General features: G+C 38.4%; 3 protein-coding genes and 1 long non-coding RNA gene across 5 annotated transcripts; 3 read left to right on the top strand and 1 right to left on the bottom strand.

Annotated features, from left to right (window-relative positions):
- The first annotated feature begins 1,597 nt into the window (after positions 1-1,597).
- Positions 1,598-2,216, top strand: LOC147926441 (uncharacterized). The gene is made up of 2 exons (XR_015581467.1): positions 1,598-1,730; positions 1,962-2,216. It is a non-coding gene; the product is annotated as an uncharacterized LOC147926441 (long non-coding RNA).
- A 668-nt stretch (positions 2,217-2,884) lies between these two features.
- On the top strand, positions 2,885-5,905 carry LOC104746299 (polyadenylate-binding protein RBP47B). Of its 2 annotated transcripts, none has more exons than XM_087488395.1 (6): positions 2,885-3,610; positions 4,054-4,537; positions 4,677-4,759; positions 4,840-4,970; positions 5,086-5,179; positions 5,580-5,905. In XM_087488395.1, the coding sequence occupies exons 1-6, from the start codon at positions 3,197-3,199 to the stop codon at positions 5,697-5,699; spliced, it is 1,326 nt and encodes a 441-aa protein (XP_087344521.1). In that variant the 5' UTR covers positions 2,885-3,196; the 3' UTR covers positions 5,700-5,905. The 2 variants fall into 2 exon arrangements, with proteins under 2 accessions (XP_087344521.1, XP_087344520.1); XM_087488394.1 differs by having other exon boundaries at positions 2,916-3,610; positions 5,577-5,905.
- Positions 5,906-5,939: 34 nt separating this feature from the next.
- LOC104746298 (protein ALP1-like) lies at positions 5,940-7,720 on the top strand. The gene has a single exon (XM_010467743.3). It carries the CDS (start codon positions 6,104-6,106, stop codon positions 7,442-7,444), a length of 1,341 nt encoding a protein of 446 aa, XP_010466045.1. The 5' UTR covers positions 5,940-6,103; the 3' UTR covers positions 7,445-7,720.
- Positions 7,721-7,907: 187 nt separating this feature from the next.
- Positions 7,908-11,889, bottom strand: LOC104746296 (CDPK-related kinase 2). Its single transcript, XM_010467742.3, has 10 exons — positions 10,915-11,889; positions 10,175-10,305; positions 9,993-10,034; positions 9,776-9,884; positions 9,296-9,671; positions 9,087-9,199; positions 8,848-8,955; positions 8,696-8,758; positions 8,428-8,595; positions 7,908-8,345 (listed from the first exon to the last, which is right to left on the bottom strand). The coding sequence occupies exons 1-10, from the start codon at positions 11,476-11,478 to the stop codon at positions 8,202-8,204; spliced, it is 1,818 nt and encodes a 605-aa protein (XP_010466044.2). The 5' UTR covers positions 11,479-11,889; the 3' UTR covers positions 7,908-8,201.
- Between the last annotated feature and the right edge of the window lie 321 nt (positions 11,890-12,210).

Raw genomic sequence — 12,210 nt, 5'->3', positions numbered from 1 at the left:
CTTATATAGCAATCTTTATTTTAGAGCTAAGAATAGAAATAGATTGAAAAAAATTTGTCTCTAAAATAGATTGCTATATTTTTCTATATTTATAGAGGAAAAATTTAGAGATGGATTGGAGATATTCTTAGTATTGAATGTTGCTAGAAAAAAGGGAGTTAGTCACAAGTCTTAGTGGGATTGGTTTTATAACAAAGATGAATAGAAAAACAATATGAAGCTTCGCATATCATACAACCAAGATCTAAGTATAATGAAATAAACGAGAGAGTGAAAAAATATGTTGCTTTCTATTGTAGATAAGCCTTACACGCTAACAGATTAATCAGTCTATTATTTTTCTTCATCGTCTTCGTCGTTAGTTTATGTTGATCTTCTTGTTGGGCTATCTTTCTGTAACACCAAGACTTTTTTTTTGAAAATCAAAAGGTTGCGATCCATCAGTTACATCGCTAACCACATAAACATTTCCATCTCCATCTCAGGCGATTGTGCTATTTTGGTTGTAAATATCACCCATGATATATCCATAATCTTGATTCTTTTGTTGATATTCTTCAATAGCCATAAATGAATGGTTCCTGTAGATGACTTTGAACTCCAAGACCACCGAATCATTCTTGAAAATATGTTTCACAATATATAATGATGAATCACCAACATACACACCAAGCACATGAGATGGAATATTGTTTCTATGATTTGAGAAATCTGATAAATCCATCCAAAAAAAAAACCAACTACCAGAGCAAAGTTTCTTGAGTACCAGAATGAAAAATCATCAATGTTGAAACTCCACGCCTTTAAGAGTGAAAGTAAGAGGCCTATAACTGTTGAACATAGATGGAGAATATGTTTACCGATAAGATATGATAGAGTATTATTGTCACCATCATCCAATCTAACATTTGAGTTGCCAAGATCCCAGATCCGAGATTGAAAATCAACTTGAGACAAAGCAGAGGAAGATCGATTTCAATCAACGAACAAAGAAAACTGCTTGAAGAAACTTTCAGCGTAAAGGCATTGACACACCACCGAAGAACTCGTCGGGTTGTTGTCGGAATGAATCTCATCCCAAAGGAGAGGAAAGTTATGAAGAATTGAAATAAGAAATCCAATAAACTTGCAGAAATTATTGGCCAAATTATTAAGGATTTATTAGATAAAACAGAAAGCTGAAACTATAAACAAAGGGGAACCACCGACCGACGTCAGTAAAGTTGACGCCAGCCGGCCAGTAAACAGTTCGAAAAAGTGTTTGCCGGAGAGAAGTAGTTTGGAAGCGTCGCCTATCGAGAGCTACAAAATACCTTTTTAAAGTATAATCCTATGTGGCAGAATCATTGGCCAGGTGATATGTGATTTATAGGATAAAAGATTGGATTTTGGTTACACTTATCTTGTCAATAAAAAGAAGCAGCTTGCACTGATCAATTGTATAAAACCGCAATATGTTATGTATGTAAATGATACTTAAATATTTTGACCCGACTTTATTTAATACTAAGTTGTTAACAAAAAAAAATAGTTTTATATTATCTAAGATTATTTGAGATTTGAGAAATTAAATTCATACCAGTCTTCTTTAAAAAAAAAAATGAACAAAGAGGCTAATGAAATTGAACAATATCTCATGATCCTCGCTATTCTGATTGTGGCTTCTTGTGTATTCCGTTTTTATATTGCATGTTGCGAAAACAGCGATAATGATCATCATACCCATCCTGGTACTACTTTACATGGCATAGAAATTTCAAGAATAAACTCTTCCTTTTTCCGATCAATTCCCATCGTACTTTTCAAGTTTAATTCTTGTAATTTCAAAGAAAACGTTGAATGTGTCGTTTGTCTCTCCGAATTCACAGACGGAGATGAAATCAGGGTTTTGCCCAGATGTAATCATTGTTTTCATGTTGGTTGTATAGACACATGGTTTCAGTTGAACTCTACTTGTCCAGTCTGTAGAAATAACATTGAAGAAATCCAAAACAACGAACCTCCTCTAAATACAAACGCTGTTTTCGCCGAGAACGTGGAAGGTATGACTGCTGTTTTGATAGACGTGCCCACCGAACTTGATATGGTAAGAGAATCTGGACTAACTGAGGCTTCTGTTTTAAATTAGTAATGGGGAAGTCTTAATTACAGCCCATGTAAAAAAAAGTTAATGCTATATTCAGAAAAAAATAAAATAAAATAAAGTACTTCAAAAATTTTCATTTCTTTTTGTCCGTAAGCTAATAATAATATTTTGCCTCGTTTGCTACTACTATCAACACAATTTAATAAAGAAGATGATGAGTAATTGCGTTATGCAAGCCTTTACATATATATTATCATTTTATTTACAAAAAAAAAAAAATTATGAAAGCCAATTATATATTCCAAAGAACACTAAAATACTAATTTAGTGTTGATTTAAATGTGGATACTCATTGTCTAGACTTTAAAATGTTAAAATAAACTACAATATATGATAGCAGCCCAAATTTTAATTAAAATTGTCACAAAGCTAGTATGTAATTTTCGTTTAGTATATAGTAAATACAACATATAAATAATTTGCGGAATACACAGCTGTACTGACTGTATTTATTCTGCTCTTACGTTACGTACAAGTACAACAAACACAAGCTGACTCTTTCTTCACAGTACAAAACGGTTAAATAAAGTAAATATGGAAATTTTATTTTCTTTTTACCCACCAATCCTTATCCTCGTAAAAACTCTGATTAATTAATCAATCAGTTTTTAGATTTTAAAAAACCATAGGACAAATTAAAAAATGTAGTAAGTGGCACAAAAGTGCGGTGAAATCAGAGCCGTCCGATTTGAAAAAACAACACGGCTTAAGCACGAAAATGGGCCCCACGTTTCGGCTACTTCCCCCAAGAATGACCCATAGTTTCCTTCAGCCTTTGTCCTTCTTTAAACCCATTTGATTTCACTACTCTCTCTCTCTCTCTCCGCCTCCCTTTAAGACCAAATCTCTCTCTCTCCGCCATTTGCATAGAGCTCAACGAGCTCACTTTCTTCACGCACTTCTTGGAACGAAAGAAAGTATTCATTCTATTGAGAGAGAGACAAGAACAAGAAGAAGAATAAGAAAGATTCTTGAAGTTTTTGAATCCAAGAACTCAAAAAGATCAGATCGGATCGGGTTTATTTTATTTCAAGAACATTTTTAACCAAGATGCAGACGACCAACGGCTCAGATTCAACGTTGGCAACTTCCGGATCCACGCAACAAACCACCACTCCTCCTCCACCACAGCAGTGGCAACAACAACCGCAGCAACAACAACAGCAACAGTGGATGGCGGCTGCGGCGGCCATGCAGTATCCCGGGGCTGCTATGATGATGATGCAGCAACAACAGATGATGATGTATCCTCACCAATACGTTCCTTATAACCAAGGTCCTTATCAGCAGCAGCATCACCACCACCATCCTCAGCTTCACCAATACGGCTCTTATATACAGCATCATCAACACAAGTCTCTTGACCGTGGATCTGCTGACGATGTCAAGACTCTTTGGATCGGTGATCTTCTTCATTGGATGGATGAGACTTATCTCCATTCTTGCTTCTCCCACACCGGCGAGGTACTTTATCCTGTCTCTGAGCTTATCCCTACTCTGTTTTCGATTTGCAAATCTTTGACATGTTCTTGTGTTTTGATTCATTGTCAAGCCAACTCGTAATTATTAAAAGTACTTAATTGGATTAGATTAGATCCAATGGATTATTGAATATACGTAGAAACAAATAGGGTAATGGAGAACAGCATTGACCTGAAAAGGACAGGACAAGTTCTGTTTTCGTTAGGCAATCAAAAAAAGTACTCTTGTACGTTGCCACGTTTAGTTAAAACTTTTCTGGTAAGACAAAATAAAAGCACCTTATACATAAAAGTACGTAAAGAAAGAGAATAATTGCATAAGATTTTTTCACTTTACATGAACTGACTAACTTATGTACAATTATACATACATACATATTGCTCTGTTTTGTTCTTTCTCTTCTCTGATGTTTCTTGTTTGGGCAGGTTTCTTCTGTGAAAGTTATACGTAACAAGCTCACTTCTCAGTCAGAAGGGTATGGTTTTGTTGAGTTTCTTTCACGTGCTGTAGCTGAAGAAGTTCTTCAGAACTATAGTGGTTCGTTGATGCCAAACTCGGAGCAGCCCTTCCGTCTAAACTGGGCATCTTTTAGTACTGGTGAAAAAAGAGCAGTAGAAAGTGGTCCGGATCTATCTGTATTTGTTGGAGATTTGTCTCCTGATGTGACTGACGATTTATTGCATGAGACCTTTTCTACTAGATACCCTTCTGTCAAAGGCGCTAAAGTTGTGATTGATTCCAACTCCGGACAGTCCAAAGGTTACGGGTTTGTTAGGTTTGGTGATGAAAATGAGAGATCAAGAGCTTTGACAGAAATGAACGGAGCTTTCTGTTCTAACAGGCAAATGCGCGTTGGCGTTGCAACCCCCAAAAGGGCTGTTGCTAATCAGCAACAACATTCTTCACAAGGTAGGTGTTATTGAATACTGACATTTCATTTCTTTTTTTGTTTCTTTTCATAAGAACTTAAAATTAACAACTTAATGAGTCTAGTTGTACTCAACAAAGAATTTGAGTTAGAAAGTTTTTATGTTTTTCATTGGAATAGCTCTGATACTGGCTGGTGGACATGGAGCAAATGGTTACATGGCTCATGGCTCGCAGTCTGATGGCGAATCAACTAACTCAACAGTGAGTTGTCATATGTCAGCATTATTCAAACTCTATATATGTTTTTGGTGCTCATTTTTTTGAGTTTATTCTAACTGTAGATATTCGTTGGGGGCATTGACCCTGATGTTACTGATGAAGACCTCAGACAACCGTTTTCCCAGTTTGGAGACGTTGTTTCAGTGAAGATCCCAGTAGGCAAAGGATGTGGTTTTGTCCAATTTGCTGACAGGTGCAGTCCTTCATCTAGTTAGTACTGCTGGCTTGTCAATCACATGCTTGAGCAACCAGTTAGGTGCTTATATATCTAGTAGTGAAATAAAGCGACTCTGCCTTGGTTTTGACAGGAAGAGTGCTGAAGATGCCATCGAGAGTTTGAACGGGACAGTCATCGGCAAGAACACTGTCAGACTCTCTTGGGGTCGAACCCCAAACAAACAGGTAAAATTTAACTTTGGAGTTGATGCATTCTGTTTTTGCTAGGGTCAGATTTTGTGAATAGCGTTATACGCATTGTTATAAAAAGTAAAGTCAGTAGTTGACAATAGCTGGTGCCTGGTGGAATCTATAGGACCTTCCCTTCCTTTTTCTCTCTTTTGACTTAGGCAAGTGGGAGAATATGTAATACATGTCTCCATGTCCAACTTGTGTCACCAACCCTGAACATATGTCATATGTCGACATGGTCTAGGTCATAAAAAAAATGCTTCTGCTGAAAATATCTTCCCATCTTTGTTTTTTCCAACTTGTCTTGAACTAAACAAAACTAGAATCTTATCTAACCATGATGACCAGCTAAATAATTCTCTATAATTTTGTTAATGTGTTCAACTTGTAGCAGTGGAGAGGAGGAGACTCAGGACAGCAGTGGAATGGAGGATACTCACGAGGACAAGGTTACAACAATGGAGGAGGATATGCTAACCACCACGAATCCAACACCTATCATGGTGAGACTTGAGAAAGTGATCATCACCAATGGTGGCTTCTCAGTGGTTTAAAAGCTCTGATTCAGATATCAAAGCTATTAAACTTGTAGTCGAAAGAAGATTTTTGTTAGATGGATTTGATTTTGATAGACTTGTTGTTTGGGGAGGATTCAAAAAATTTTGGTTACTGGTTTGTTGTCTCAGACTAATATAATGTGGTGTGTGCCTTCTTGGATCAGTTCAATCTTTAAATCCTTTTATCTTTACAAATTGCTCCACAAAACCTATATAAATTAAAAATGGACTCCAAAACTTTAAAATCATCTTTTAAACCCCTATTAATTTTGAAAAGTTTACTATAAGCCCCTCTCTCTCTTCTTCTTCCTCGAGTCCTACTCTCAAACTCTCGGGAGAGGAAAGAGAGAGGAGAGTGAAGATGGAAGAAGCTTTCATGGCGATGCTCTCACACCTTCTCCATCTCCAAAACTCATTAGACCCTACAAACACTATCTTCTCTTCCGCCACCACATCTTCGCCGTCTTCAACCACACCTTCATCTCTCCTCTCATCTTCCTCCGCCGCGCCGTTACTCTTCTTCACTCTCGCATCTCTCCTCTCCTTCCTCGCCGTCAACAGATCTTCAACAGATTCCTCATCTTCCTCCGCTTCTCCTTCCCCTTCACCTCCTCCGCCTCTTCCCGACGGCGATTACTCCGTCGCTGCCTTCCGTGCCCTATCCACCGACCACATCTGGTCCATCGATGCACCTCTCCGCGACGCTCGCTGGCGCTCTTTATACGGTCTCTCTTACCCAGTCTTCACCACCGTCGTCGACAAGCTCAAACCCTTCATCACAGCTTCGAATCTCTCTCTCCCCGCCGATTACGCCGTCGCGATGGTTCTCTCTCGTCTCGCTCATGGCTGCTCAGCGAAAACCCTAGCTTCTCGCTACGCCTTAGATCCATACCTAATCTCCAAGATCACAAACATGGTCACGCGTCTCTTAGCCACAAAGCTTTACCCAGAATTCATCAAGATCCCAGTCGGAAAACGCAGATTGATCGAAACGACTCAAGGATTCGAAGAACTCACGTCTCTCCCCAACATCTGCGGCGCCATTGATAGCACTCCCGTGAAGCTAAGACGCCGCACGAAACTAAACCCTAAAAACATTTACGGTTGCAAGTACGGATACGACGCCGTTTTGCTTCAGGTCGTTGCTGATCACAAGAAGATATTTTGGGACGTCTGTGTGAAAGCTCCAGGTGGAGAAGACGACTCTTCGCATTTCAGAGATAGTCTTCTTTACAAGAGGCTTACTTCAGGAGACATTGTTTGGGAGAAAGTGATTAATATTAGAGGTCACCATGTGAGACCATACATTGTTGGAGATTGGTGTTACCCTCTTCTCTCGTTCCTCATGACTCCTTTTTCCCCTAATGGCTCTGGTTCGCCGCCGGAGAATCTATTCGACGGGATGCTGATGAAAGGGAGGTCAGTGGTGGTGGAAGCCATTGGATTGCTCAAGGCTAGATGGAAGATTCTTCAGAGTTTGAATGTTGGAGTGAACCATGCTCCTCAGACTATTGTGGCTTGTTGTGTGTTGCATAACTTATGTCAGATTGCTAGAGAACCTGAGCCGGAGAGTTGGAAGGATCCAGATGAAATTGGAACGCCTGCAAGGGTTTTGGAGAGTGAGAGGCAGTTTTACTATTACGGAGAGAGCTTGAGGCAAGCATTGGCTGATGATTTGCATCAGAGGCTCTCCTCAAGGTAAAAGATCTTGGTCAACAACAATTGGAACTTTCGACCTTTGTTGTATCATGTATGAAGCAAGTGCTTTCAAGTGTTTAGATAGCATTGTAGATTCAAATCCTCTTGAGAATAGAGTTGTTTTAGGTTCAAGAGTCATCTCAAGAGCTGACTCTGTTGCTGAGCCATCTCAAGAGTCTGTTTTCTGACTTAGGAATGGGTTTATGGTTTGTTCTGTGACACATTGAGAATTAAATGTATGACTTTTATTGATATGGATGGAATGAGTCTTGAGAAGTAAGTTTTTTTTGGTATTTAGAAAGTTTAGAAAACTAACTCTGTTGCTGATCCCAACTGTCAGTTTTGTGGCTTAGAAAAAGGTTAAGATTTGTTCTGTAACTGATTGAGAATGGAATGTAACTTTAGTGGAATGGAATCTGAAACTGTGAAACCTTTTTCTGGTTTGAAAATATGGAAGACAAGTCAAATGAAAAGAGAAAGGAATGTTCTTAACCTCTTGTCTTCCGTGATTTTGGAAGTACATCACTACTGGATTATCGTCTTATTACAACTTTCCAGGCCTGTTGGATTTTTTTGATACTCTTTTCTATGTTTGGAACTTTGCTTTTTTTTTTTTATAACACTATAAACATAGGAATGGGTCTTGAAAACAATTCCAATTTCCGATTCCACTCCAAGAATCAGTCAAGTTCTTGAAATCCATCCGCAGTTGTTTGTTCTTCTTCCTCTCTTGAATCCGTTATAACACCAAGTTACTTTTTTCACCGTGGTTTTGCTAATGCTTGTCGAGTCGAGACACCGTGCAACAGTTTCACAAAACCCAAGAAGCTCAGCTTCCCATCAGTGTGTCTTATCCAGTCATGTAGAATGGTATGGACCGGCATTGATGATCCAACACCAAGTTCCTACAATGTATTTGTGATCCCTTTAGTAATTAGCTGAAAATATTGTGAATGGAAAAGTCTTAAGTGAAGAAGAAAAACTTACAGAAGCTAGTTCTTCGATGACGATAACTCGGTTTCCATTCATCTCAAAGAGCTCATAAGCATGACGAATGCTCTGCTCCCAACAATCAAGAGACTCATGCTGATGAACGCTAATAGAAGCTGCACAAAACTCTTCGAAATCCATCCCTTTGTATTGAAGTCCATTTAACTGCCATTTCCCAAAAACCAAGCCTTTTGTTACCAACCTTGTAAATTGTCTCTTAAACAGATTAAGCAAAAGGGAAAGAAGAACAGAAACGGAATAATACCAATGCAAGAAAGTCCGGGATCCGTGATTCCTTCATTGCATCTGTTGCATTTGTAGCAAGTGCCTGTCCAACAGAAATTGTATCTAGCTATGAGCTGTTTGTTCCCTACCAGAGAGAGAGAGACAGAGACAGAGGGGAGAGAAGACGCATACCAATCTGATACTATCCAAAGTAATGAGGCTATTTTTGTTGGGTGCTAAGAGTGCAAACTGCGCTTTCAGATAAAGAAGTTCATCGGTAATTAATGTCTTGGACAGAGCCTGGAGAAGGTAAAAGAGTTAAGATCAACAATAAAATGTGGAGAGTTAAGTAGATTACAAAGGCATCAAAGATTAAACACATCCTTTATTGTTCATAGGAAACAGTATAAAAGGTTACAAGAAAAATGTACCATCAAAGCAGCTTTGCGCAAAGACGAAGATTTCAAGTATGCTTTGATCTGCTTGAAAATCAGAATATCAAACGGGATCTCTATTTTCTTATAGCCCGCAATCCAAGGATGCACTGTAGAAACCAAAAAAACGTAGAGTAACTTTAACTGGTGATTCATGACAGTTAAAACAATCAAAGAAAGATGTGGAGATTTTAGAGTTTACTGACTCAAAGCTTGAGAGGCTGTCATTCTTTTCCGAGGGTCCTTGTACAATAATCTCTTAACAAAATCTTTAGCCTCAAAGGATAATGAAGGCCAAGGAGGTTCATCAAAACTAGGATCAGCTTTTAGAACTGCCCTGAAAATTCCTGATTCAGTTCTTGCCCAAAAAGGACGGCTTCCACATAGGAGAATGTATGCTATGACTCCTATGCTCCATACATCAGCTTCCGTGGTGTAAGATCTATGTAGAACTTCAGGGGCTACGTAATATGCACTTCCCACTATATCATTTAGTCTTTCATCTGGTCTGACAAAGTCTGATAAGCCAAAATCTATGACTTTCAACTGAGAATTCTCCTCCTTGGAAGTGTACAAGAAGTTCTGACACATGAAAGTGTTTCAAAATTTGAGATTTGTATTAAACTAAGAGAAGATCTTTCATTCGGGTTTTGAAGGAAAAAAACAAATACGAAAGAGTGGTTCACCTCTGGCTTTAGATCTCTATGAACAACACCTTGGAGATGACAGAAAGCTACAACGTTAAGGATCTGTATAAGCACTGCTTTGGCATCATCTTCAGAGTATTTACCTCCCCTATAAGAGAAGATGAATATGAAATAGTTAGTCAGACAATAGAACATCTTCAAGAAGAATCTCTGACCATATAGTTAACAAATTTTATAACAATCTTTAATAGCAGACCTTGCTAGTATCCTGTCAAGGAGTTCACCACCTCCACATAACCTGAAAGTTGGAAGAAAATAATTCTTTATTCAGCCAAGTCAAGAAAATAGGAATCTGATAGCTCCCCTAGTAAGATAAGATTCAACATCACACAGGGATACATGACACATAATACGTGGCGTGGAAACAAGTTGTCTTACTCCATAACGATGTAGACGTTGGCATTGTCCTCGAAGGCATCATAGAATTGTACCAAATTTTGATGTCCAGATAAAGCCCGCAGTATTTTAACTTCTCTTCTCACATCCTCTATAGATATTGCAGATGTCATCTGCCAAACCAAAAACTGATGAGCAACAGTCTATTATGAATTTTAAGCTAACACTAAACCCATCTGTATATTACATAGATGTGTACGCCTAACTCGATTGCATGGCTAACATGCTAGTCATCAGATACGGACCATAGAAATTTCATTTGCTTGATGACATTAAGCACTAGTGTCCATGCTTCCCATTTATTGACAAATTTAAAACGTTTTGAAACTTTTTCACAGAAAAGTCAGCAAAACAAATATCTACAACCATTGAAAAGTATGGATGAAACATTTAGTCTCATTAAAAACTTCAACATCACCCGAGTTTTTCTATTAATTTCTAAACGTGAAAGTCCACATACGCTATTAATTTTTCAAAAAGATAGCTCAAACAAGAGAAAAGTAGTGATCAAATTACAGGTTCATCATGAAGCTAAAAAATGAGACTATTATGGTTTGCTCTTCTACCTTGAAAACAGTTCAACATCTACTACTAACCAAGTCAGACAACAAAAAAGAGACACACTAAATCTTCAATTTCACAAATTTAGCTATCACTTAAAAGCCAATTGAAGCACAACAAAACTTAAAGATGGAAACTTGAGAAATTTCAGAAGAAGTGACCTTAGATTTTGGGATGACTTTAACAGCAACTTCGTGATCCTTGAGCTCTCCTTTCTTGAACTTAGCAGAGCAAGTGTAACCAAAATGCCCTCGCCCAATCTCTTCTCCTAATTCAATCCTACTCTGTAACTCCTTGGAAAAACCAAATCTTTTGTCTAGCCCAACCTCCTCCCTCTCCTCTTCCTCCATCTGATGATGCCTCGCCGTAGGCAGAGCAGCCTCCTTCTTCTCCTTCCTCCGCCGCAGAACATCCCGTATATGTTTCGCCGGTGAAGGAGGGTGAAAAGCACGCGCGAGCTGACGGAGTGGAGTGCTGGTAACACTCTTACTTTCTCTCTCTCCACCACCTCCTCCGCCTCCGTCTCGGCTCTTGTTACGGCGGTGCCGGGCGGGACTAGGCGTGTAGAAAGGGAAAAAAGGAGAAGCCTTTACGGCGGGAGAGGAACGAACAGGGGATTTGCCGGGACGGGCAGGGGTAGAATCGTCATTTTGAAGAATAAGGTCTTTGGGTGCGTAAGGATTAGGTTTGACGGAGGAGGAGGGCTTAGAAGTACAGCCTCCCATAGTCTTCCTTCTTCTTCTTTTTTCCCTTTCAAAGAAATTTTTAAAAAAAAAAAAAAGAAAAAGACAGAACAAGAAGAGAAGAAGAAGAATTGGGAGTTGTGTCTGGACGGACTTAAAGAGAATCACAGCAATGACATTGGAAACGCTCTTGTCTGGTTTGGTTTCATCAATGTTAAGTTAGAGAGAGAGAGAAGAAGAAGTGAGCTGTAGAAGAGAGAGAAGCCACATGGCAGAATCTGCGGGGTGTGATGAAGTTGCTTGCTTCCATCTGATATGAAGAGAAAGGTTAATAAAAAGATTAGATGTGGATTGGTTGAAATTAGTTTTGCCTTTTTTCTCTTTTGCCACGTCTTTCTATTTATGTTTACAAATATGTTTGTTCTTTCTCTAAGCAATACATTATTTTGTTTTGTTTTTTTTCATCTCATCATTTTTTTTTTCTTGTCTGTTTGTTGTTGATATTGTCCTTTCTGTTTTGATAGGAGAATATCAAAAAACAAAAAAAACAACAAAAGAAAAGTTATTTTAAATTTAAATTGGTGAACGGTGAAGATCTCGTTTAGGTGAAATAAAAATCTTATATAATTGTTAATAAATAAAAAACGTTTTACAATGTATTTATGGACGTTATCATTTCAAAAATGGGGAATTAAAGATCAACTTTTTTAGCTCTCAATCTTGTGATAAGCTTAGATACTACAAACTATTATCAGTCCATGTATTAGGTATACA

This window comes from Camelina sativa, chromosome 15, assembly GCF_030686135.1.
Source record: "Camelina sativa cultivar CO46 ecotype springtype chromosome 15, ASM3068613v1".
In the NCBI taxonomy this organism is placed as follows: Eukaryota; Viridiplantae; Streptophyta; class Magnoliopsida; order Brassicales; family Brassicaceae; genus Camelina; species Camelina sativa.
The sequence above is the reverse complement of the archived record's forward strand: the minus strand, read 5'-3'. Positions and strand labels throughout refer to the sequence as shown.